This window comes from Chiloscyllium plagiosum, unplaced genomic scaffold (assembly GCF_037043375.1).
Source record: "Chiloscyllium plagiosum isolate Xiang-an unplaced genomic scaffold, Cpla_swu_hap1 HiC_scaffold_11, whole genome shotgun sequence".
In the NCBI taxonomy this organism is placed as follows: Eukaryota; Metazoa; Chordata; class Chondrichthyes; order Orectolobiformes; family Hemiscylliidae; genus Chiloscyllium; species Chiloscyllium plagiosum.
Window position 1 is genome coordinate 1,303,421 of NW_028270149.1, and position 27,926 is coordinate 1,331,346.

The 27,926-nt window shown below is 48.6% G+C and overlaps 1 protein-coding gene across 1 annotated transcript in view; it reads left to right on the forward strand.

The window, feature by feature from the left end:
• The window catches only part of slc9a6a (solute carrier family 9 member A6a), a 129,171-nt gene that overhangs the window by 39,406 nt on the left and 61,839 nt on the right, over positions 1 to 27,926 (forward strand). Inside the window, exons 2-6 of the mRNA XM_087992299.1 lie at positions 16,858 to 17,057; positions 17,375 to 17,452; positions 17,730 to 17,806; positions 18,670 to 18,782; positions 25,844 to 25,949. Of these exons, the coding sequence (XP_087848425.1) occupies positions 16,858 to 17,057; positions 17,375 to 17,452; positions 17,730 to 17,806; positions 18,670 to 18,782; positions 25,844 to 25,949 (574 nt within the window). The remainder of the gene's footprint in view (positions 1 to 16,857; positions 17,058 to 17,374; positions 17,453 to 17,729; positions 17,807 to 18,669; positions 18,783 to 25,843; positions 25,950 to 27,926) is intronic.

The following is a 27,926-nucleotide window of genomic DNA, read 5'->3' on the forward strand; positions in this document are numbered from 1 at the left end:
CCCCCCACACCCCCCCCCCCACACCCCCCACACCCCCCCACACCCCCCCACAGACACACCCCACACACGCCCCCCCACACACACCCCTCACACACACCCTCACACACACCCTCACATACACCCTCACACACACACACCCTCACACACACCCTCACACACACCCTCACACACACCCTCACACACACCCTCACACACACCCTCACACACACCCTCACTCACACACACCCTCACACACACCCTCACACACACCCTCACACACACCCTCACACACACCCTCACACACACCCTCACACACACCCTCACACACACCCTCACACACACCCCCACACACCCCCCACACACACCCCCACACACCCCCCACACACCCCCCACACCTCCCCCACACCTCCCCCACACCTCCCCCACACCTCCCCCCACACCTCCCCACACACCCCCCCACACACCCCCCCCACACACCCCCCCACACACCCCCCACACACCCCCCCACACCCCCCCACACACCCCCCCCACACACCCCTCCACACACCCCCCCACACACCCACCCACACACCCCCCCACACACCCCCCCACACACCCCCCACACACCCCCCGCGCACACCCCCGCGCACACCCTCGCACACCCCCGCACACACCCCCGCACACACCCCCGCACACACCCCCGCACACACCCCCGCACACACCCCCGCACACACCCCCCACACCCCCCCACACGCCCCCACACGCCCCCACACGCCCCCACACCACACGCCCCCACACGCCCCCCACACACGCCCCCACACACACGCCCCCACACACACGCCCCCACACACACGCCCCCACACACACGCCCCCACACACACACCCCCACACACACCCCCACACACACCCCCACACACACCCCCACACACACCCCACACACACACCCCCCACACACACACCCCCACACACACCCCCACACACACCCCCACACACACCCCCCCACCCTCACACCACACCCCTCACACACACCCTCACACACACCCCTCACACACACCCTCACACACATCCCTCACACACCCCCTCACACCCTCCCCCACACACTCCCCCACACACACCCTCTCACACACCCTCTCACACACCCTCTCTCACACACACACACACACACCCTCACACACAAACACACACCCCCACACACACCCCCACACACACCCCCACACACACCCCCACACACACACCCCCTCACACACCCCCTCACACACCCCCTCACACACCCCCTCACACACCCCCTCACACACCCCCACACACACCCCCACACACACCCCCACACACACCCCCACACACACCCCCACACACACCCCCACACACACCCCCCACACACACCCCCACACACACACACCCACACACACCCCCACACACACCCCCACACACACCCCCACACACACCCCCTCACACACCCCCCTCACACACACCCTCACACACACCCTCACACACCCCCTCACACACCCCCACACACACCCCCACACACACACCCTCACACACCCCCTCACACACCCCCTCACACACCCCCACACACACCCCCACACACACCCCCACACACACCCCCCACACACACCCCCCACACACACCCCCCACACACACCCCCCACACACACCCCCCACACACACCCCCCACACACACCCCCCACACACCCCCCACACACACCCCCCACACACACCCCCACACACACCCCCACACACACCCCCACACACACCACCACACACCCCCCACACACCCCCCACACACCCCCCACACACCCCCCACACACCCCCCACACACCCCCCAACACACCCCCCACACACCCCCCACACACCCCCCACACACCCCCCACACACCCCCCACACACACCCCCCCACACACACCCCCCCACACACACCCCCACACACACCCCCACACACACCCCCACACACACCCCCACACACACCCCCACACCCCCCCTCACACACACACCCCCACACACCCCCCCACACACACCCCCACACACACACCCTCACACACACCCCCACACACACCCCTCACACACACACGCCCCCCCACACACCCCCCCACACACCCCCCCACACACCCCCCCACACACCCCCTCACACACCCCCTCACACACCCCCACACACCCCCACACACACCCCCACACCCCCCTCACACACACACCCTCACACACACACACCCCCCCACACACCCCCCCACACACCCCCCCACACACCCCCCCACACACCCCCCCACACACCCCCGCACACACCCCCGCACACACCCCCGCTCACACCCCCGCTCACACCCCCGCACACACCCCCGCTCACACCCCCGCTCACACCCCCGCTCACACCCCCGCTCACACCCCCGCTCACACCCCCGCAAACACCCCCGCACACACCCCCGCACCTCCCACACACCCCCCCCACACCCCCCCCACACCCCCCCCACACCCCCCCCACACCCCCCCCACACCCCCCCCACACCCCCCCCACAGACACACCCCCACACGCCCCCCCACACGCCCCCCCACACACACCCTCACACACACCCTCACACACACCCTCACACACACCCTCACATACACCCTCACACACACACACCCTCACACACACCCTCACACACACCCTCACATACACCCTCACTCACACACACCCTCACACACACCCTCACACACACCCTCACACACACCCTCACACACCCCCTCACACCCCCCTCACACACCCCCTCACACATCCCCTCACACATCCCCTCACACATCCCCCTCACACATCCCCCTCACACATCCCCCTCACACATCCCCCTCACACTCCCCCTCACACTCCCCCTCACACTCCCCCTCACACTTCCCCTCACACTCCCCCTCACACTCCCCCACACACTCCCCCACACACTCCCCCACACACTCCCCCACACACTCCCCCACACACTCCCCCACACACCCCCTCACATACCCCCTCACACACACCCTCACACACCCCCTCACACACCCCCTCACACACCCCCTCACACACCCCCTCACACACCCCCTCACACACCCCCTCACACACCCCCTCACACACCCCCTCACACACCCCCTCACTCACCCCCTCACTCACCCCCTCACTCACCCCCTCACTCACACCCTCACTCACCCCCTCACACACCCCCTCACACACTCCCTCACACACACCCTCACACCCCCTCACACACACCCTCACACCCCCTCACACTCACACACCCCCCCACACCCCCCCACACACCCCCTCTCACACCCCCTCTCACACCCCCTCTCACACCCCCTCTCACACCCCCTCTCACACCCCCTCTCACACCCCCTCACACACCCCCTCACACACCCCCTCACACACCCCCTCACACACCCCCTCACACACCCCCTCACACACACCCTCACACACACCCTCACACACCCTCACACACCCACACACTCCCTCACACACCCCCCTCACACACCCCCCTCACACACCCCCCTCACACACCCCCCTCACACACCCCCCTCACACAACCCCCTCACACAACCCCCTCACACAACCCCCTCACACAACCCCCTCACACAACCCCCTCACACACCCCCCTCACACACCCCCCTCACACACCCCCCTCACACACCCCCCTCACACACCCCCCTCACACACCTCCCCACACACCTCCCCACACACCTCCCCACACACCTCCCCACACACCTCCCCACACACCTCCCCACACACCTCCCCACACACCTCCCCACACACCTCCCCACACACCCCCCCACACACCCCCCCCACACACCCCCCCACACACCCCCCCACACACCCCCCCACACACCCCCCCCACACACCCCCCCACACACCCCCCCACACACACCCCCCCACACACACCCCCCACACACCCCCCCACACACCCCCCCACACACCCCCCCACACACCCCCCCACACACCCCCCCACACACCCCCCCACACACCCCCCCACACACCCCCCCACACACCCCCCCCACACACCCCCCCCCACACACCCCCCCCACACACCCCCCCCCACACACCCCCCCACACACACCCCCCCACACACACCCCCCACACACCCCCCCACACACCCCCCCACACACCCCCCCACACACCCCCCCACACACCCCCCCACACACCCCCCCACACACCCCCCCACACACCCCCCCACACACACCCCCACACACACCCCCACACACACCCCCACACACACCCCCACACACACACTCACACACACACTCACACACACCCCCACACACACACTCACACACACAGACACACCCTCACACACCCCCTCTCACACACACACACACCCTCTCACACACACACACACACCCCCCACTCCCCCCCCCCCACTCCCCCCCCCCACTCCCCCCCCCACTCCCCCTCCCACTCCCCCTCCCACTCCCCCTCCCACTCCCCCTCCCACACCCCCTCACACACCCCCTCACACACCCCCTCACACACCCCCTCACACACCCCCTCACACACCCCCTCACACACCCCCTCACACACCCCCTCACACACCCCCACACACACCCCCACACACACCCACACACACCCCCCCACACACACCCCCCCTCACACCCCCCCTCACACCCCCCCTCACACCCCCCTCACACCCCCCTCACACCCCCCTCACACCCCCCTCACACACCCCCCTCACACCCCCTCCACACACACCCCCTCACACACACACCCCCTCACACACACACCCCCTCACACACACACCCCCTCACACACACACCCCCTCACACACACACACCCCCTCACACACACACACCCCCACACACACACACACCCCCACACACACACACACCCCCACACACACACACACCCCCACACACACACACACACCCCTCCACACACACCCCTCCACACACACCCCTCCACACACACCCCTCCACACACACCCCTCCACACACACCCCCCCACACACACCCCCCCACACCCCCCCCCCACACCCCCCCCCCACACCCCCCCCCCACACACCCCCCCCCCCACACACCCCCCCCCCACACACCCCCCCCCACACACCCCCCCCCACACCCCCCCCCCACACACCCCCCCCCCACACACCCCCCCCACACACACCCCCCCCACACACCCCCCCCCCACACACACCCCCCCCCCACACACACACCCCCCCCCCACACACACACACCCCCACACCCACACACACCCCCCCACACAATTTTCTTTTTGTAATGTTTACATGGTTTTTTTCTGGGGTTTTTGCTCCCTGTAACAGATAAATGTCCCGAGTTATCACTGTGATGTAATTGTTATCGTGTATTTCCAATAATTTAGACCAGATAATGCAGGTTCTCATTTCTAACTATATAGTTCATCAACTGAGTTTACAGCAACAATAATCAGTGGTTTTCAATCTTTAAAGCTTTTGAAATTGGACTCAGATGTTAGGTGCCGTTCATTCGAGATATGATACTTGCAGAATTGTACAGCTTGTATTATTGTCTCAGACCTCCACAGGTTTATGGCTTCCTTATCTTAGGCTGGTAATTTGTCTTGACTCTCCTCCCTGTATCACTCACTGTGAATGTTTCATCTACAGCTTGAACATTTTATTTAAGAAAGAGTCGGATCGAGCTCTCAAGGATAGTGGAATCAAGGGTTATGGAAATAAGGCAGGAACAGGATACTGATTAAGGATGATCAGCCATGATCATGTTGAATGGTGATGCAGGCTCGAAGGGCAGAATGGCCTACTCCTGCACCTATTGTCTATTGCCTATTGTTTATTAAGGGGCAGCACGGTGGCTCAGTGATTAACACTGCTGCCTCGCAGCACCAGGGTCTCAGGTTCGATTCCGGCCTTGGGCGACTGTCTGTGTGGAGTTTGCACATTCTCCCCGTGTCTGCGTGTGTTTTCTCCGGGTGCTCCGGTTTCCTCCCACAGTCCAAAGATGTGCAGTTCGGGTGAATTGGCCATGCTAAATTACCCATAGTGATAGGTGCATTAGTCAGAGGGAAATGGGTCTGGGTGGGTTACTCTTTGGAGGGTCGTGTGGACTGGTTGGGCTGAAGGGCCTGTTTCCGCACTGTAGGGAATCTAACCTAATCTAACCAAATTGAGAATTGTTCCTGGCGATGGGAAGTGTCTGTTCTGTGCTGTGGGCAATGTTATGTGCATTGAGCATGGAACTTTAACTTGGGAAGCTAATGAACCCTGAGGAAAAATTCTATTATCCCCAGTGTTCCATTCCACAAAGCCAAGCAGTGAAAGATGCAACTGAAACCTAATCTGCACATGCTCAGTATGCATTTATTTACACAGGTACATAATACAGATCTCTGAGCCAGGCAACCCAGGTTCAAGTTGCACATGTTCCAGAAATGAGTCATGACATCTCTGAACAGATTTATTAGAATTATCTGCAGTTAAATAGTTGAGGGCTCTATGATACAATGTAGTGTCCCTACCTCCTAGCCAGGACAATCAGGTTCAAGTCCCATCTCCAAAGATGTGTGATAACATCTCTGAATAGATTGTTTAGAAAATATCTATAATTGATAGGGTGGAAGGGAGAGAAGGTGCAGAGTGATTGCACATAAATAATAGCAGTGCTCACAACTACTGAATTGCTCTTTGAAATTAAATAGTTGAGGCATCTTATTGATCTCCCTGTCTCTGAGCCAAGAGGCCCAGGTTTATATCCCAACTGCATCATAGGGGAGTAATAACATCTCTGAACAGGTTATTTTAATCTATCTGCAATCAACATGTAGGACCCTCAAAACGCTCCAATTTAAGAAGCCGCATCACCCATATTCTATTTTCCAACTCCTTGTTATACTATCTCTCTCAGATACTGCTCCTGATACCTGTCAGTTTGATTTTGTCCAATTTGGTTATCTATTAGGAAATTAAATTTATTTTTAAGGTATTTGTTAACTTTCTAATGTTATTTTCTAATTTATTTTGTTTGAGCATTTTCAGGCACTTTTAAATATTGGCTGCAAAATATATTCTATTCTATAGACTGTAGCATATATTCTACAGAATTATAGTTGCGGAAAGGATGGTTGAGGACTTGTCAACTGAGGTAGTATGGGCTGAGGTTAGAAACAGGAAAGGAGAGGTCACCCTGTTGGGAGTTTTCTATAGGCCTCCGAATAGCTCCAGAGATGTAGAGGAAAGGATAGCAAAGATGATTCTCGATAGGACTGAGAGATACAGGGTAGTTGTCAAGGGGGACTTCAACTTTCCAAATATTGACTGGGAACACTATAGTACGAGTATTATAGATGGGCCAGTTTTTGTCCAGTGTGTGCAGGAGAGCTTCCTGACACAGTATGTAGACAGGCCAACAAGGGGCAAAGCCACATTATATTTGGTACTGGGTAATGAACCCGGCCAGGTGTTAGACTTGGAAGTAGGTGAGCACTTTGGTGATAGTGATCACAATTCTGTTATGTTTACTTTAGTGATAGAAAGGGATAGGTGTATACCACTGGGCAGCTGGTGGAAAGGCAATTATGATGCGATTAGGCAAGATTTAGGAAGCATAGGATGGGAAGGAAACTGCAGGGGATGGGCACATTAGAAATGTGGAGCTTATTCAAGGAAAAGCTCCCATGTGTCCTAGATAAGTATGTACCTGTCAGGCAGGGAGGAAGCTGTAGAGCAGCGAGAGCCGTGGTTTACGAAGGAAGTGGAATCTCTAGTCAAGAGAAAGAAGGAGGCTTATGTTAGGAAGAGATGTGAGGGCTCAGTTAGGGAGCTTGAGGGTTACAAGGTAGCCAGGAAAGACCTAAAGAGAGAGCTCAGAAGAGCCAGGAGGAGACATGAGAAGTTGTTGGTAGACAGGATCAGGGTAAACCCTAAGGCTTTTTTTTAGGTATTTAAGGAATAAAAGAATGATGAGAGTAAGATTAGGGCCAATCAAGGATAGTAGTGGGAAGTTGTGTGTGGAGTCAGAGGAGATCGGGGAAGCACTAAATGAATATTTTTTGACAGTATTCACTCTAGAAAACGACAATGTTGTCGAGGAGAATACTGAGATACAGGCTACTAGACTGGGGGTGGGATTGAGGTTCACAAGGAAGGGGTATTAGAAATCCTGCAGAGTGCGAAAATAGATACGTCTCCTGGGCCGGATGGGATTTATCCTAGGATCCTCTGGGAAGCCAGGGAGGAGATTGCCGAGCCTTTGGCATTGATCTTTAAATCGTCATTGTCTGCAGGAATAGTGCCAGAAGACAGGAGGATAGCAAATGTGGTTCACCTGATCAAGAAGGGGAGTACAGACAAACCTGGTATTATGGACCTGTGAGCCTTACTTCAGTTGTTGGTAAAGTGTTGGAAAAGATTATTAGAGATAGAATTTATAATAATCTAGAGAGGAATAAGTTGATCAGGGATAGTCAACACGGTTGGTGAAGGGTAGGTCATGCCTCACAAACCTTATTGAGTTCTTTGAGAAGGTGACCAAACAGGTAGATGAGAGTAAACCGGTTGATGTGGTGTATATGGATTTCAGCAAGGCATTCGATAAGGTTCCCCACAGTAGGCTATTGTACAAAATGTGGAGGAATGGGATTGTGGGAGATACAGCAGATTGGATCAGTAATTGGCTTGAAAGAAGACAGAGGGTGGTGGATGATGGGAAATGTACATCCTGGAGTCCAGTTACCAGTGGTGTACCGCAAGGGTCGGTGTTGGGTCCACTGCTGTTCGTCATTTTTATAAACGACCTGGGTGAGGGCGTAGAAGGGTGGGTTAGTAAATTTACAGACGACACGAAGGTCGGTGGAGTTGTGGATAGTGACGAAGGATGTTGTAGGTTACAGAGAGACATAGATAAGCTGCAGAGCTGGGCTGAGAGGTGGCAAATGGAGTTTAATGCGGACAAGTGTGAGGTGATTCACTTTGGTCGGAGTAACCGGAATGCAAAGTACTGGGCTAATGATAAGATTCTTGGTAGTGTAGATGAGCAGAGAGATCTCGGTGTCCATGTACACAGATCCTTGAAAGTTGCCACCCAGGTTGACAGGGTTGTTAAGAAGGCACACAGTGTTTTAGCTTTTATTAATAGAGGGATCGAGTTCCAGAACCATGAGGTTATGCTACAGCTGTACAAAGCTCTGGTGCGGCCGCACTTGGAATATTGTATACAGTTCTGGTCACCGCATTATAAGGAGGATGTGGAAGTTTTGGAAAGGGTGCAGAGGAGATTTACTAGGATGTTGCCTGGTGTGGAGGAGAGGTCTTACAAGGAAAGGCTGAGAGACTTGAGGCTGTTTTCGTTGGAGAGAAGAAGGTTGAGAGGTGACTTAATAGAGACATAGAAGATAATCAGAGGGTTAGATAGGGTGGACAGGGAGAGCCTTTTTCCAAGTATGGTGATGGCGAGCACGAGGGGGCATAGCTTTAAATTGAGGGATGATAGATATAGGACAGATGTCAGAATGTAGTTTCTTTACTCAGAGAGTAGTAAGGGTATGGAATGCTTTGCCTGCAACGGTAGTAGATTCGCCAACTTTAAGTACATTTAAGTCGTCATTGGACAGGCATATGGACATACATGAAATGGTGTAGGTTAGAGAGGCTTCAGATTGGTATGACAGGGCGGCGCAACATCGAGGGCCGAAGGGCCAGTACTGCGCTGTAATGTTCTATGTTCTATAACTGTATTCATTGGGTACATGTTCTTTTTGAATACACTGTTTAGGTGATTTTCCTCTGCTCTGCGTAGTTCCTTTGTGCTGCTGTGTATGGTGGCTCGTTGAAAAAATGTTCTGATGCAGCTTCATTTGTGGATGTTGGGATGATCGTTTCTATAATTCAGTTTAAGACTGGTGGTTGGCTAATGTGGTGCCACTGTTTACGGAAGGTGGTAAGGACAAGCCAGGGAACTATAGACCGCTGAGCCTGACGTTGGTGGTGGGCAAGTTGTTGGAGGGAGTCCTGAGGGACAGGATGTACATGTATTTGGAAAGGCGAGGACTAATTAGGGATAGCTAACATGGCTTTGTGCATGGGAAATCATGTCTCACAAACTTGATTGAGTTTTCTGAGGAAGTAACAAAGAGGATTGATGAGGGCAGAGCGGTAGATGTGATCTATATGGACTTCAGTAAGGCGATCGACAAGGTTCATGGGAGACTGATTAGCAAGGTTAGATCTCATGGAATACAAGGAGAACTAGCCATTTGGATACAGAACTGGCTCAAAGGTAGAAGACAGAGGGTGGTGGTGGAGGGTTGTTTTTCAGACTGGAGGCCTGTGACCAGTGGAGTGCCACAAGGATCGGTGCTGGGTCCTCTACTTTTTGTCATTTACATAAATGATTTGGATGCGAGCATAAGAGGTACAGTTAGTAAGTTTGCAGATGACGCCAAAATTGGAGGTGTAGTGGACAGCGAAGAGGGTTACCTCAGAATCATTTTGGAACTGAGGGAACACAAGCACTCAGAAACAATTCAAAGTAATTATTTGTAAAAGGATTTTTCTTTTGAATGATGTTTGACAATCCTGTTGATTGTGTTGGAATTGGATCATCCCTGTCCCTAGTGTTGGCACAAAGCACTTGCTGCACAAACCCAATAGACAGATTCATGGAATATAGAACATAGAAAAGTACAGCACAGAACAGGCCCTGCGGCCCACAATGTTGCACCGAGGGTTAATCCTAATGTAAAATAAAATAACTTAACCTACACACCCCTCAACTCATTGCTATCCATGTGCATGTCCAGCAGTCACTTAAATGTCCCCAATGACTCTGCTTCACCATCACCGCTGGCAACGTATTCCATGCATTCACAACTCCCTGCGCAAAGAACCTACCTCTGATATCCCCTTTATACCTTTCTCCTAATATCTTCAAACTATGACCCCTCGTGCCAGTCAATCCTGCCCTGGGGAAAAGTCTCTGGCTACTGACTCTATCCATGCCTCTCATTCCTTTGCATTCCTCGATCAGGTCTCCTCTCTTCCTCCTTCTCTCCAGAGAGAAAAGTCCGAGCTTATTCAACCTCTCTTCATAAGACAAGCCCTCCAGTCCAGGCAGCATCCTGGTAAACCTTCTTTGCAACCTCTCCAAAGCCTCTGCATCTGGGTGTCAACTTTGAGGGATCTATGTACTTGCACACCCAGATCCCTCTGTTCCTCCACACTTCCAAGAATTCTGCCTTTAATCCTATATTCAGCATTCAAGTTCGACCTTCCAAAATGCATCACTTCACATTTATCCAGGTTGAACTCCATCTACCATTTCTCAGCCCAGCTCTGCATCCTGTCTATGTCACACTGCAGCCTGCAGTAGCCCTCGATACCTTTGTGTCATCTGCAAATTTACTAACCCACCCCTCAACCTCCTCATCCAAGTCATTTATAAAAACTACAAAGAGCTGAGGCCCCAAAACAGAGCCCTGTGGGACCCCACTCAACACTGACCTCCAGGCAGAATACTTTCCATCGACAACCACTCGCTGCCTTCTGTCAGCCAGCCAATTCTGAATCCAGATAGCCAAATCTCCCTGTATCCCATACTTCCTGACTTTATGAATGAGCCTACCAGGGGGAACCTTATTAAATGCCTTGCTGAAGTCCATATACACAACATCCACTGCTCGACCTTCATTGACCTGTCTTGTCACCTCCTCAAAGAACTCAATAAGATTAGTCAGGCATGATCTGCCCCTCACAAAGCCATGCTGACTGCCTTTAATCACTCTATGCTGTTCCAAATAGCCATAAATCCTAATCTTCAGAATTTTTTCCAAAACTTTGCTGACCACAGACATAAGACTGACTGGTCAGTAATTGCCAGGGATTTCCCTATTACCCTTCTTGAAAAGAGGAACAACATTTGTCTCCTTCCAATCCTCCAATATGACTCCTGTGGAGAGTGAGGAAGCAAAGATCTTCACCAGCGGCTTAGCAACCTCCTTTCTCATTTCCCGGAGCAGCCTAGGATAAATCTGGTCTGTCTCTGGGGACTTATCAATCTTAATGTTTTCCAAAATTTCCAGCACATCAACCTCATCAGTCTTGATCTGTTCAAGACTGTATCCCAGCTCCTCAAAGTTCTCATTCACAACAAGATCCATTTCCTTGGTGAAAACCGAAGCAAAAAACTCATTTAGGACTTCCCCTATCTGCTCAGACTCCATGCACAAGTTCCCTCCGCTATCCCTGATGGGCCCTACCTTCTCCCAGATCATTCTCTTATTCCTCATGTATGAGTAAAATGCCTTTGGGTTCTCCCTAATCCTTCCCACCAAGCCTTTTTTGTGTCTCCTCCTGGCTCTCCTTGGTCTAATTCTGAGCTCCTTTCTAGCAAGCCTGTAACCCTCTAAAGCTGTGCTACATCCTTGCTTCCTCCACCTTACTTAAGGTGTCTTCTTCCTTTTGACGAGAAGTTCCTCTGTTCTTGTCATCCAAGGCTCCTTAATCTTACCCCTTCTTGCCTGTCTTAGGGGAACAAATTTGTGCATCACTCGCAACAACTGCTCCTTAAACAGTCTCCACATGTCTACTGTGCCCTTTCTGTGGAACAATTGCTCCCAGTCTGTACTTCCCAACTGTTGTCTGATAGCGTCATAATTTCCTTTTCCCCAATTAAATACCTTCCCATGGCTGTGGTAAATGTGAGGCAGTTATGGTCAGTGTCACCAAAGTATTCTCCCACCGCGAGATCTGACACCTGTCCTGGCTCATTGCCGAACACCAAATCCAAAATGGCCTGTATCCTGTCCCAGGACCATGCAGCATTCTCCAAAGGGTCTGCAATATTTCCCACACTGACTTTGCTTAAGGTGCAGTCAGTGTGATGGGTTATGGTGTGTCTGTTTTAATGCAAGAAGTATCAGAAAGAAGGGTGATGAACTTAGCGCGTGGATCAGTACTTGGAACTATGATGCTATGGCCATTGTGGAGATTTGGATATCACAGGGTCAGGAGTGGTTGTTGGATGTTCCAGCGTTTAGATGTTTCAAAAGGATTAGAGGGGAAGGTAAAAGACACGGAGGAATGGAGGAATACAGGGTTAAAGGCAGGATTCCTGGTAGTGTGGGCGGCACGGTGGCACAGTGGTTAGCACTGCTGCCTCACAGCGCCAGAGACCCGGGTTCAATTCCCAACTCAGGCGACTGACTGTGTGGAGTTTGCACGTTCTCCCCGTGTCTGCGTGGGTTTCCTCCGGGTGCTCCGGTTTCCTCCCACAGTCCAAAGATGTGCAGGTTAGGTGAATTTGCCATGCTAAATTGCCCTTAGTGTTGGGTAATAAGGGGTAAATATTGGGGTATGGGTGGGTTGCGCTTCGGCGGGTCGGTGTGGACTTGTTGGGACGAAGGGCCTGTTTCCACACTGTAAGTAATCTAATCTAATCTAATCTAATCTAATCTAATCTAATAAACAGAGGGATCTTGGGGTCCATGTCCATAGATCCCTCAAAGTTGCCACCCAAGTTTGATAGGGTTGTTAAGAATACATATGATGTGTTGGCTTTCATAAGCAGAGGGATTGAGTTTAAGAGTCGCGAGGTTATGCTGCAGCTCTGTGGAGCCCTGGTTAGATCATACTCTGGATACTGTGTTCAGTTTTGGTCGCCTCACTATAGGAAGGATGTGAAAGCTTTCAAGAGAGTGCATGTGAGATTTGCCAGGATGCTGCCTGGACTGGAGGGCATGTCTAAAGAAGAAAGGTTGAGTGAGCTAGAGCTTTTCTCATTGGAGTGAAGAAGGATGAGACGTGACTTGATAGAGGTGTACAAGATGATGAGAGGTATAGATAGAGTGGATAGTCAGGGAGTTTTTCCCAAGGCAGAAATAACTGTCACAAGGGGGCATAATTTTAAGGTGATTGGAGGAAGGTTTAGGGGAGATGTCAGAGGTAGGTTCTTTACACAGAGAGTGGTGGGTGTGTGGAATGCACTGCCAGCAGTGGTGTTGGAGTCAGATGTATTAGGGACATTTAAGCGACTCATGGATAGGCACATGGATGATAGTAAAATGAAAGGTATGTAGCAATTTTTGAGAAGATTTGTAGCTCAGGTTCATGTTCTGGATGTAGGTTTGCTTGCTGAGCTGGAAGGTTCATTTTCAGACATTTTGTCACCATACTAGGTAACGTCATCAGTGTGCCTCCAGTGAAGAGCTGGTGTTATGTCCCACTTTTTATTTGTGTTTAGATTTCTTATGGTGGGTGATATCATTTCTCGTTCTTTTCCTCAGAGAGTGGTAAATGGAGTCCAAGTCAACATGTTTGTTGGCAGAGTTCTGGTTGGAATGCCATGCTTCTGAGAATTCTCATGTGTCTCTCTGTTTGGCTTGTCCTAGGATGGATGTATTGTCCCAGTCAAAGTGATGTCCTTCCTCATCTGTATGTGAGGATACTAGCGAGAGAGCGTCATGTCTTTTTTGAGGCTAGTTAATGTTTATGTATCCTGGTGGCTAGTTTTGTGCCTCTTTGTCCAATGTGGTGTTTGTTACAGCCCTTGCACGGTATTTTATAAATGACATTAGTTTTGTTGGTTGTTTGTATAGGGTTCATCAGCTGCTGTTTAAGGATGTTGGTAGGTTTGTGGGCTGCCATGATGCCGCGAGGACTAAGTAATCTAGAAGTCATTTCAGAGATGGCTTTGATATATGGTAACGTGGCTAAAGTTTCTGGGTGCGTTGTATGTACTTACTTAGGTTTGTTGTTGAGAAATTGCCGAGAGGTGCGAGGGAGGAGCGAAGGACTTCTGGGAAGGTGAGTCTAACCGTTTAAATCGATGGACTGTGTTTATTGGGTACCCATTCTATTGAATAACGGATACCCATACTGTAATCTGCATTCAAATTCAACCTTGCAAAATTAATCACTTCACACTTTTCCAGGTTGAACTCTATTTGTCACTTATCATCCCAGTTCTGATCCTGTCATTGCCCCACTGCAACCTACAACAGCCCTCCACACTATCCACCACTCCACCAACCTTCATGTCATCGGCAAACTTAGTAACCCACCCTTCCACTTCCTCATCCAAGTCATTTATAACAATCGCAAAGAGCAGAGGTCCTAGAACTGATCTCTGCGGATCACCACTTGTCACTGAGCTCCAGGCTGAATATTTTCTATCTATGACCACTCTCCTCTTCTATGGGTCAGCCAATTCTGTGTCCAGACAGACAGGTTTCCCTGTATCCCATGCCTCTTTACTTTCTGAATGAGCCTACCATGGGGAACCTTGTTAAAATCCGTATATACCACATCCACCGTTCTACCATCATCAATGTGTTTTGTCACATCCTCAAAGGATTCTATAAGGTGTGTGAGGCATGACCTGCCCCTCAAAACCATGCTGACTATCTCTAATCAAACTATGGTTTTCCAAGTAGTCATAAATCCTGTCTCTCAGAACCCTCTCCAATACTTTGCCCACCACAGATGCAAGACTGACTTGTTTGAGATTCTCAGGATTATCGCTATTCCCTTTCTTGAACAGTTTCTGAGTGAGGTAGGAAGAGCACATTGGATGGAATATAACATCCACTTTGCTATGAAAAATACAAATGCAGAGTATTTCTGAAATAATGAGGTTGGGAACTGTGATCTCCAAAGAGTCCTGGGTGTCCTTGCCCATGGGAAAGGTAACACAGATATGCAGTATCTTTCAGCAAGGCAATGGACCCCAGCAGTACACCCTGTGTAGGTTCACCTCCAGCCAAGGTTTTGTGTTCTTGGAGCTTTACCCATCCAAGCAAGTAGAAAAGATTCATCAAACTTTGGACTGCTGTCTTGTTAATGGTAGAACTGTCGCCATCCACAGCATAGGACCATAAGATATAGGAGCAGAATCAGGCCATTCAGCCCATTGAGCTTGTCCCACATTCATTCATGGCTGATAGGTTTCTCACTCCCATTCTCCCGGTAACCCCTGTTCCCCTACTAATCAAGGAATCATTAGACCATAAGACATATAAGCAGAAATTAGGCCATTTGGCCCATCAAGTCTGCTCTGTCATTCAAACCCATTTTCTCACTTTCCCCCCCAAAACCTTGGCAATCAAGAACCTATCTATCTCTGTTTTAATTATACTCAATGACCTGGCCTCTACAGCCTTCTGTGGCAATGAATTCCACAGATTCACCGCTCTCTGGTTGAAGAAGTTACTCCTTATCTCCGTTTAAAAAGGTCTTCCCTTTTCTCTAAGACTATGTCCTTGGGTCCTAGTCTCTCTTACTAATGGAAATATCTTCCCAATATGCACTCTGTCCAGGCTGTTTAGTATTCTGTATGTTTCAATTGATTCTTCCCCTCCACCCCCACCCCCACCCCCATCCTTCTAAATTCCATCGAGTGTAGTCCAAGAGTTGTCATATGTTAAGCCTTTCACTCCTGGAATCATTCTCCTGAACCTCCTCTGGACTCTGCTCCAGGGCAAATACATCTTTCCTGAGGTATGGGGCCCAAAATAGCTCACATTATTCCAAATGTGGTCTGACCAGAGCCTTATAAAGACTCAGAAATACATCTCTGCTTTTATATTCTAGTCCTCTCAAGGTGAATGCCATCATTGTATTTGCCTTCCTAACTATTGACCCAAGCTGCAAGCTTACCATAAGAGAAACCTGGAAAAGAACTCCCGAGTCTCTTTGCACTTGAGGTTTCTGAATGTTCTCCCCATTTCTCCCCTGTTCTTCCTACCAAGGTGCATGACCTCACATTCTCCTACATTGTACTTCATCTGCCACTTTTTTGCCCACTCTCCTAACGTCTGATGGAGTGTTCAGGGATCAGGGATTGAATCTCTTAATTTTTTTCAGTGATATAAATGAGCTTGACATTGACATGAGAAATTTAAGTTGAGTTTTGCTGCTAAGTTTGTAACTGTAAGAAAGATTTTGGAGAGTGAGTGGTGTGTGCAGTTCTCTGTCTAACCTGTCTCTTTGCCTGTTTGGCAGGGCTGTTGGTTGGAATTGTTCTCCGATACGGGATCCACGTTCCAGCAGATGTCAGTAACGTGACCCTGAGCTGTGAGCTGGAAGACAGCCCTTCTACATTATTAATTAATGTCAGTGGGAGGTTTTATGAATACACACTGAAAAGTGAAATCAACCCCAAAGACATAAATAACGTGGAAAATAATGAGATGCTGCAAAAGGTAAAACTACCCATTTGTTCTGACCACTGATCGGAGAAATCCAGGACCTTTGGGGGAGATCGAGGCGGGTGGGCTTGTTGGTTGAGAGAAATAGGAGGGGTAGGGAGTGAGAGTGGTGTGTTTGGAGCAAGGGAGAGGAATGGGCTTGAGGGTGCAGTGAGTGAGAAATGGGGAGAGGGAGATGGGGTATTAGGATTAAGGTGGGTGATGAGATGGAATTAGCTGGTGGGGAGAGGGCAGAGAAAGTCCCAAGATAACACCCTGCCTCACTTTGCCAGTCTGGGTTTTAACTCTGTTCTCTCCATTCCAATATACAGGTGACTTTTGACCCTGAGGTGTTCTTTAACATTTTGCTCCCACCCATTATATTCTACGCTGGTTACAGTCTCAAACGGGTGAGTGCAGTCTTTGAATTGGGATATTTATCAGAGTGACTGATGAATTTTTCAGTAGCTTAGTTAAATGTCTGTTAGAGCAAATGTATCTATTAACGGTAACATTGCCTTCAGCCACATCTCTCAGTCTGATCCTAGAGCAGATCCTATGGCATTTGGGATATTCAGTGCTGATCGTGATATTTTTGAGGGTGAATGTCAAGTTTTAAATTCCTGCTTCTCAAAGATCTGTTTGTATTCAGTGTGTTGGGAAATTTATAGCTGTTTGTGTTTACAGCGACATTTCTTCCGAAACTTGGGTTCCATTTTGGCATATGCTTTCATTGGGACTGCCATCTCCTGCACTGTCATTGGGTGAGTATTAACAACACTTTAATCTGCATGTTCACAATTCTAACCATTCATATCCTCAGAAAACTTTCCTCTTCATTGTGAGAATGTGTCAGAATGTTTCATATGCAGCCAAACATGTTGGCCAATAGAGGGCAGAACATGCATCCTTACTGTTCATTAACGACCTATCAATGGTTCAGACAAAATATTGCTGCCTCCATTTCCCATCTCACTTCCAAAATATTTGGTTACATCAGTTGACAAACAAAGACCTTTTATTTTGGTTGCAGTTTTCTTAGTAATCACAGAATGTCAGGAAGGCAAATGCAATGGTGTCCTTTACTGTACAGAGTTGAAGTGCCCACCAGAATAAGGAAGTGAAATACAGTGCAGTGCTCTCTCCATGTCTATGGAATCATCTCCCTGTATTGCATGTGAACTCTGGGATGGGAAGGTTGTCTTTTTCTGAAGGACAGACCAAATTGGGTCCATATTCTGTGGGGTTTAGAAGAATGAGAGGGAATTCAGGTGCGCAAGCTTATGAAGGGGCTTGATAGGGTGAACACTGAAGTTTTTTAACCCATTACTGGGGTCTAGAACAGAGAGTCACAGTCTTGGGGTAAATCATCAGAGAGGGAATGAGAGGTTTTTTGCAGTTTGGAAATGTATAGTCAGGTTGTGTCCCCCTGGCCCTTTACCGTGTGGGAGGTGAGGGGAATGTGACAGGGACAGAGGTGGGGGTTATCCTAGTCCTGGCCTGTGTGTGAGACAACCCCAGGATATCCCGTTCTGTTCCCACACACTGACTTTGCCCAAACTGAGCTAACTCCATCTGCCCAATCACTGCCCAGAGTGAATTCACAGCTGCTTCTCTCTTCCAATAGGCTGATTATGTATGGCTGTGTCAAGCTGATGGCTCTGATTGGTCAACTGAACAGGGACTTTTATTTCACCGATTGCCTGTTATTTGGGGCTTTTATTTCTGCGACTGACCCAGGTACGTGAAAATGACTCATTGACCGGAAAGACTTCACACTGGACACAAGATAGGGCAGGTGGAGGAGGTGGGGTGTGAGGGAAAGAGGAAGCAAGGAAGTGACATTGAGGAAGAGACAGGGAGACAGGAGGGGTGGGTCAATGGAGATGAGAGGGAGGGGGAGGGGGTGAGTGCGTGGCGATGGGGAGGAGGAGGTGAGTGGGTGGCGATGGGAATGAGGGGGTGAGTGGCTGGCGATGGGAAGGAGGGGGTGAGTGCGTGGCGATGGGGAGGAGGGGGTGAGTGGGTGGCGATGGGAAGGAGGGGGTGAGTGGGTGGCGATGGGAGGCTGAAGGATTTTGGGGTAGCACGATGGCTCAGTGGTTAGCACTGCTGCCTCACAGTGCCAGGGACCCCAGTTCAATTCCAGCCTCGGGTGACTGTCTGCATGGAGTTTGCACATTCTCCCTGTTTCTGTGTGGGTTTCCTCCGAGTGCTCCGGTTCTCTCCCAAAATCCAAAGATGTGGAGGTTAGGTGAATTGGCCATGCTAAATTGTCCATACTGTTCAGGGATGTGTAGATTAGCTGCATTAGTCAGGGGTAAATGTAGGGGAATGAGTCTGGGTGGGATACTCTTCGGAGGGTTGGTGTGGACTTGTTGGGCCGAAGGGCCTATTCCCACACAGTAGGGATTCTAATTCGGACTGTGGCAGGTGATAGGTGTCTCATGGACCTACCTATGCCTCATTGTGAGCATAGATATATTGGCCTTTAACAAGGTTTATTCAGGGATGTGAATCCCATTGGCAAGGCTGGCATTTATGACCCAGTCCTAGTTGAGAAAACCATCTTTATTGTAAGTGTTGGAGTGGAATCACATGTAGAGCAGGCAGGTAAGTAAGTTTCATTCTGTAGGACATTAATGAACTGATTACAGTTTTACAATAATCTCTTCCTTTTTATTCACTTGTGAGACATGGGTGTCACTGGCTGGGCCAATATTTATTGTCCATGCCTGCTTGCCCTTGGAAAGGTGGTGGTTAGCTGCTTTCTTGAACCACTTCAGTCTATGTGCTGGAGGTAGACCCACAATGCTCTTAGGGAGGGAATTCCAGGATTTTGACCCAGTGACAGTGAGGAACAGCGATATATTTCCAAATCAGGATAGGGAGTGGTGTTCCCATGTATCTGCTGCCCTTGTCCTTCCAGATGGAAGTGGTCATGGGTTTGGAAAGTGCTGTCTTGGTGAATTCTTGCAGTGCATCTTATTTATAGTACAGACTGCTGCTAGCGAGCATCGGTGGTGGAGGGAGTGAATGTTTGTGGATGTGATGCCAATCAAATGGGCTGCGTTGTCCTGGATGGTGTCGAACTTCTTGAATGTTGTTGGAGCTGCACCCATCCAGGCAAGTGGGGAGTATTCCATCACACTCCTGACTTGTGCCTTGTAGATGGTGAACAGGCTTTGGGGAGTCAGAAGGTGAGTTACCTGCAGCAGTATTCCTAGTCTCTGACCTGCTCTTGTAACCACTGCTGAGATGGTTCGCAGCTTCACAAAATCACAGGTAATATCGGAACAAAACAAAAACTAAATACTCTGGATGCTTATGATCTGAAAAAAGACAGCAAATGCTGGAAAAACTCATCAGGTCTGGCTGCTTCAGATACACTGCCAGATCTTTGACTTTCTTCTATTTCAGAAAAGTAAAGGGGTAGTCTGGGCTTCGTGAATAGATAATTAAAAAGCAAAAGGAAGGATATTGTGGTGAACCTTCATAAAACATTGGTTCATCCTCAACTGAAGTATCGTGTCCAAGAATGTCGAGGTTTTAGTGAGGGTATGTGGGAGATTAGAAGAAATTAACATAGAGAGAGGAGGTACCAGTGGTTTAGCAGCTTAGAAAGTGATAAATCCACAGGTGTGGCTGAAGTATATACCAGGTAGCTGAGACAGGCAAAGGAGGAGACATCAGGGGCATTTGTCAGTAGTTTTCAAATACTCTCTGTCCACAAGTGAAGTGCTGAAAATCTGCAAACATTATCCCATTATTAAGAAAGGGAGGAAGGAATAGGCCAGTAAATTACAAGCCACTCAGTTTAACCTCAGTGGAGAAATTAGAGTCATAGAGATGTACAGCATGGAAACAGACCCTTCGTTCCAACCCAATCCATGCCGACCAGATATCCAAACCCAATCTAGTCCCACCTGCTAACACCTGGCCCATATCCCTCCAAACCCTTCCTATTCATATACCCATCCAAATGCCTCTTAAATGTTGCAATTGTATTAGCTTCCACCACTTCCTCTGGCAGCTCATTCCATACATGTACCACCCTCTGTGTGAAAACGTTGACCCTTAGATCTCTTTTATATCTTTCCCCTCTCACCCTAAACCTATGCCCTCTAGTTCTGGACTCCCTGACCCCAGGGAAAAGACTTTGCCTATCTATCCTATCCATGCCCCTCACAATTTTGTAAACCTCTATAAGGTCACCCCTCAGCCTCCGATGCTCCAGGGAAAACAGCCCCAGCCTGTTCAGCCTCTTCCTATAGTTCAAATCCTCCAACCCTGGCAACATCCTTGTAAATCTTTTCTGAACTCTTTCAAGTTTCACAACATCTTTCCGATAGGACGGAGACCAGAATTGCATGCAGTATTCCAACAGTGGCCTAACCAATGTCCTGTACCGCTGCAACATGATGTCCCAACTCCTTTCCTCAGTACTGTAACCAATAAAGGAAAGCATACCAAACGCCACCTTCACTATTCTATCTACTTGCGACTCCACTTTCAAGGAGCTATGAACCTGCACTTCAAGGTCTCTTTGTTCAGCAGCACTACCTAAGACCTTACCATTAAGTGTATAAGTCCTGCTAAGATTTGCTTTCCTAAAATGTGGCACCTCACATTTATCTGAATTAAACTCCATCTGCCACCTCTCAGCCCATTGGCCCATCTGGTCCAGATCCTGTTGTAATCTGAGGTAACCCTCTTTGCTGTCCATTACACCTCCAATTTTGGTGTCATCTGCAAACTTACTAACTGTACCTCCAAATCCAAATCATCTATGTGAATGACAAAAAGTAGAGGGCCCAGCACAGATCCTTGTGGCACTCCACTGGTCACAGGTCTCCAGTCTGAAAAACATCCCTCCACTACCACCCTCTGTCTTCCACCTTTGAACCAGTTCTGTATCTAAATGGCTAGTTCTCCCTGTATTCCGTGAGATCTAACCTTGCTAATCAGTCTCCCATGAAGTCCATATAAATCACATCTGCTGCTCTGCCCTCATCCATCCTCTTTGTTACTTCTTCAAAAAACTCAATCAAGTTTGTGAGACATGATTTCCCACACACAAAGCCATGTTGACTATCCCGAATCAGTCCTTGCCTTTCCAAATACATATACATCCTGCCCCTCAGGATTTCCTCCAATAACTTGCCCACCACCGAGGTAAGGCTCACCAGTTCCCTGGCTTGTCTTTACCACCCTTCTTATTTAGTGGCACCACGTTTGCCAACCTCCAGTCTTTGGGCACCTCACCGGTGACTATCGATGATACAAATATCTCAGCAAGGGGCCCAGCAATCACTTCTCTAGCTTCCCACAGAGTTCTCGGGTACACCTGATCAGGTTCTGGGGATTTATTCACCTTTACCCTTTTCAAGACATCCAGCACTTCCTCCTCTGTAACCTGGACATTTTGCAAGGTGTCACCATCTATTTCCCTACAGTCTATATCTTCCATATCTTTTTCCACAGTAAATAGTGATGCAAAATATTCATTTAGTATCTCCCCCATTTTCTGTGGCTCCACACAAAGGCCACCAATTCTCAGCATCAAAATGCATCTACACTGATTATTCAGAGATAGTCAGCATGAATCTATTAAGGAAAGATCATTTTTGACAAATTTGATCTTGTTTTTGAGGAGGTAACCAGGATGGAGGGAACGCATTTGATGTCACAAGGCTTTTGTTCTTATTCCTTATTGCAATCTGGTCAAGAATGTGAGAGCCCATGGGATCCAAGGCAAAGGGGTATGTCGGATCCAAAATTGGCTGAGACTCAGGAAGCAGAGGGTGGTGTTAGGGGATGTTTTTGTGATTGGAAATCCGTTTTCAATGAAGTTTCACAGGACTCAGTTTTGGAGTATGTGAATGATTTGGACTTGCATGTAGGAGGTGTCTTTGTTTGTAATTTACTATAAACTACCTTTAATTCGGCTGCTCAGTAAGAAACCTCACAGATTATCAAATACCGAAACAATGGTTTAAACTTCATTGCATGTAGCAGCCAGAATAAGACCCGCAAGTAAGCAAGCTAATCCTCACAACTCACCTTGGCTATTACCCAATTTATGGTGGAATTTAGCTACAGTTCCAACCAACAGCGTCTGTCTTTGGATATGTCAAGTGTTCGATCCTTGTGCAGTGTGGTTCTTCCAAGTTTTGCTGTTGAAGAATCCTAGAGTTGAATTCTTATACTCATTTTGCTCCTTCAGGTTTATGGTGTGACATTATTGATGACACTCCTGAAGCCACTAAATCTGTAGCTTATCCGTTTCTTGTTACATTGGCTATTGTCTGTTTGAAGACATAACTTTCCTGTGATTAACTCCTTAAATTCTTCTGCAAGGCAATCATTTGTCCTTGTGGCATGAGTCAGCCAGTTATCAAGCAGTTGTTAAACAGTTGTGTTTATGTAGCTTTATTTTTCAGTCATGGTGAATTGCTCTCAATCCCTGTACAGCAGTTTGTCCTTCTCCCTGAAGAGATACTCCAGGCAGAGTTATTGCTCATTCTTTCAATCCATGAACAGTTACTGAAATTTTAACTTTACACTATTACAGTGTGATCAAGACAGGAAAATTGGTAGGATGTTAACACGTGAGGAGTATAGTCATTAACTGTGAGAGAATATAAGTGGACACAGCATTGCAAATAGAATTAAACTCAGGGAAGGAAGAGGAAAACGAGGCAAGGGATTGAATAGTGGAACCCTGGGTAGGTATACCCACAAATCCTGAAGGCAGCAAGATAGGTAGATAAAGTGTTTAAGAGGCCAAACAGGATACTTTATTAGGCATGACAAAGAATATAAGAGCAAGGAGACAATGCTGGAAATGTATAAAACACTTGGTATGCCTCACCTGGAGTAGTGCATGTAGTTTTGGTCATCATGTTATAGGAAGGGTGAGGATTACACTCGTGAGGGTTTCGAGGAGATTCACCAGCATGTTGTTAGGGCTGAAGGGTCTGAACCACCAGGAAGGATTGGATAGGCTGGAATTATTTTCCTTGGAGCATTGGAGGTTGGGAGGGGACCTGATAGAGATATATTCTGGATGTGGGTTTGGTCGCTGAGCTGGAAGGTTTGGTTTCAGACGTTTTGTCACCATACTGGGTAACATTATCAGTGAGCCTCCGGATGTAGCCTTTACATCCAGAACCTCAACCTGAGCTACAAATCTTCTCAAAACTCACTAAGAGTTGCAGAGATGGTGGAAAGGAAGATACTTTTTCCACTGTTATGGGAGTGACTAATATTATGGGCCAGATCAGACACCCTCAAAATATTTGAAGAAGGTAGTCTAGACCCGAATCTTTTTTTATTTTAAAGGTAGATGTGAAGTGCCGTGTTCCAGATGCTATGTGACTGGTCAAACTACCCAACATTAAGCAAAACACAATTGATTTATACATCAGAAAATATAAACAAAGTTAACAGAATAATAGATAAAGCACATATTTCTAATTAACTGTTCCAATAGAGTAACATCCCATAAACACACCTCTTGGCAAAAAGTCAAATTGAGACACAAATTTTCACATGCAGTTCTCCTGTCAAGGAGGGAAAAAACATCAAGAGAAAATTCAGAGAGTGTAGCAGCCAGGAGATAGTCACTGAAGCTTCCAACTCTTGACACCCTGAGAGCTTCTGCTTAAAACTAGACTTAAAATCTAAAAATCCCAGAAACCCTGATCTGAGAGAGCTGCCACATTCCAACGTGAAAAAAAACCCAAAGCCTCACAAATTGTTTACTTTCTTAGAGACAGCTCAATACCTCTGCCTTACAACCTTTGTTAAAAAAAAGGCAAAAAAAAGTCTGAAAGTGACAGAATTGTCACACTAACCAGGGGCATAGATACGAGATAGAAAGCTAAGAGTTGAGGAGAAATATTTTCTTGCAGAGGCTTGTGCAAGCCTGGAACTCAATGCCTGAAAGGACAGTTGAATCAGAAACTTGTGTAACATTTAAGTAATAATTAGATACTCACATGCATTTCCATGGCCTCCAGACTACAGGCCAAAAGTTGGAAAATGGGATCAGTGTGATCAGAGCTTTGTCAACAGCACAGATATGATGGGGCAAATGGCCTCCTCCTAATATTGTAACTGCCTGACTCGGAGAGTTAACCAGGTGGTTCCAGATTTAACCCTCAAGTCAGTGTGGAGAAGCTGGGATTGTTCTCCTTAGGACAGAGAAGGTTAAGAGTAGACTTAATGGGGATTTTCCAGAAACATGATGGAATTTAATAAAATGAGGAAGGAGAAGCTGTTTCAGCATTGGAAGGTTTGGTAACCAGAGTGACATCATCTGAAGATAATGTGTAAAAGGAGATGGGGAGAGTTTCTTTTATCTGTGAACTGTGATGTGGAGCATATTGCAAAAATATCCATTAGGAGCTTTCCAAAGGAAAATGTGCTTGTGCAAACATTTTCATATTTACCAGGGAAGAGTACTGAATGGAAACTGATTGAATAGATCATTTCAAAGGCTGACAGAGGTATAATGGGCATAATGGCCTCTTCTGAGTGGGGTTGTGTTCAGTTTCGAAATATCCAGGTCCCCCCTCCCCAGCTGAGGAAGACTGTCTGGTGTTGCCCCTGTGTCTCTCGCCCTTTCGGTCTCCCCACGTCCTCCCTCTGTCTCCCCCACCCCCACCAAACTCTCTCCCTGCCCTCTCTCTTCCGCCTGGTGGTGGCTGTGTTTCCAGAAAGTTAGACTGTCAGAGGGGCGTAAGCGTGGATGTTCTACTGGGAGGGTTTTATTAATGAGATCTGTCCTTTTGCAGTGACTGTGCTCACAATATTTAACGAGCTACAGGCTGATGTGGATCTGTACGCCCTGCTGTTTGGGGAAAGTGTTCTCAATGATGCTGTCGCCATTGTCCTATCTTCGTAAGTATTTCCTGAAGCTGACTATAAAATAAGAGACAAATTCTCTGTTGGTCACATTAAAACGACAGTTGTTTAATTCTTGTTGGTGCCCAGCACTAAGAGACAAATGAAGATTTGGATTTTTCATTTCTCTTATGCAATTTTTTAAGAAGGTTTTATTTTGCAGTTATTGTCACAGTAACTCAACCATTCAGTCAGTTTTGAGCTGGGCAATGGGATGCCAGTAGTTGCAGCCTCCCACAGTAGGTTAGATAAGGACTGAAGCTTCTTGTCCATTGAACCAACACCCAGCCTCTCACATCCTAGGGTAGAAGCTGTTAGTCAGCAGTTTCTCCCCAACCGTCAATCCTCTGAGCTCTGTGCTGCCAATATCACAACTTGGCACTGGGCTAAAGCTCGAGAACTTATTTCATGTTGACAATCTGCAACACACAGCATGACCTTTCCCCTCATTTCTGGGATGGATTTGAACCTAGCTAATGAAAAGTCAGAGCCACCACATGCTGCTTGAATCACTTCAACGTCTGCATTAACACGTGATAGTAAACCACTGACATTTGATATCCCTGCTGGTCACCCTCCCATCTACAGTGCTGGCCTGATTATTCTGTCATATTACAGATTTGAAGGGCTGAAAGGACTCCTCCTGCTCTTCTATTCCAATATATTGCGTAGTCACTAGTTGAAGACATCCTGGAGTATTCCACTGCAAGGCACTTGCTGGAGCTCCTGGATGCTTCGTTTCTGGTTCCCTGGGCTCTGAGTTGGCGGAGAAGTCCCATGTGTGAGCTGTAACCTCTGCCTCTGCCCCTGGACAGGTATTAACAGAGTGGAAGAAGGCACTTGGTAAATCCCAGTATGATCCAGCTGAGCATCAAATAAATGGGCTCCAGATCAAACATCTTCAAATGCAACCCAATCATCACTTTTTTTTCCTACAAAAATCACCATTTCCTAGAGCAGTCTACAATAGCTGTTCAATGTGGGAAGTTAACTGATTGAATTGGCTAAAATGTGCCTGTGAGAACGAGTAGCTCAGTTGTTACTTGTTTCAATGTTAAAGATGTTTGCGAGTTTGTAGAAGCTGAACTTTAAGATGGGTGGTAATAGTTTTGGAATCCTATCTTGACAGCGATTGGCTAGTCAGTACCCAAGAAGCAAAGTGCAAAGATTGTGCAGTTTGGGAGCTGGAATGTCAGGACTGTGAATCCTGGAATGAATGAGGACTCATAGCCAATGGACAATATAATGGAACAGTGTTCTTCGACTGTGAGCTAGAGGCCTGGTGATGATGACATTAATATTAGAAATTCGATGGCATGACCAAAGTCCAGGTGAGCAGGGTGAATATGAACAGTGATTCATATCACTGATACTGATTACTGAATATCAACTGATTGATGCCAGTCATTGAGATGGCTGTTCCGATTTCTGAACACCATATAACTTCTGTCTGCTAATGGATGGAGGTTTGTCACCATCATTATTCACCAAAGTCATATGTTAATGCTGAAGAAAAATTTGTCTTCTCCCACACTCTTGTTGATAATCTGTAGCATCTGCCTTTTGGGAACAAAATCTGGAACATGAGTTGGATCAGATGAAACATGCCTCTGTCTTCATGTTGTTGGCAAAATGAAAGAATGTGGATGGCTGCTGCCTTTGAGCACAGCATGGACTCTGTGTTACCAACACCTCCATCTCAGGCAGACAGTAGCATAAAGTGTCACAGTGTCATATATGGTTTTGGCCTCTAGCACCAATTGACCTGATAATTACCGGAAGATGTGATCTGTCCAACATTCTTCACACCCGTACCCATCACAGTGCAGAGTCTGATATTGGTCGCTCACTTCTCAGTTCCCTTCTTCACACCAACATTCCATGTACGAGGGATGATGACAAACGTCACAACTTCTCAGAGTCTTGGGCTGCCCTTCTACCTGAGGATTCACCTGATGATGCTGATGAAGCAGC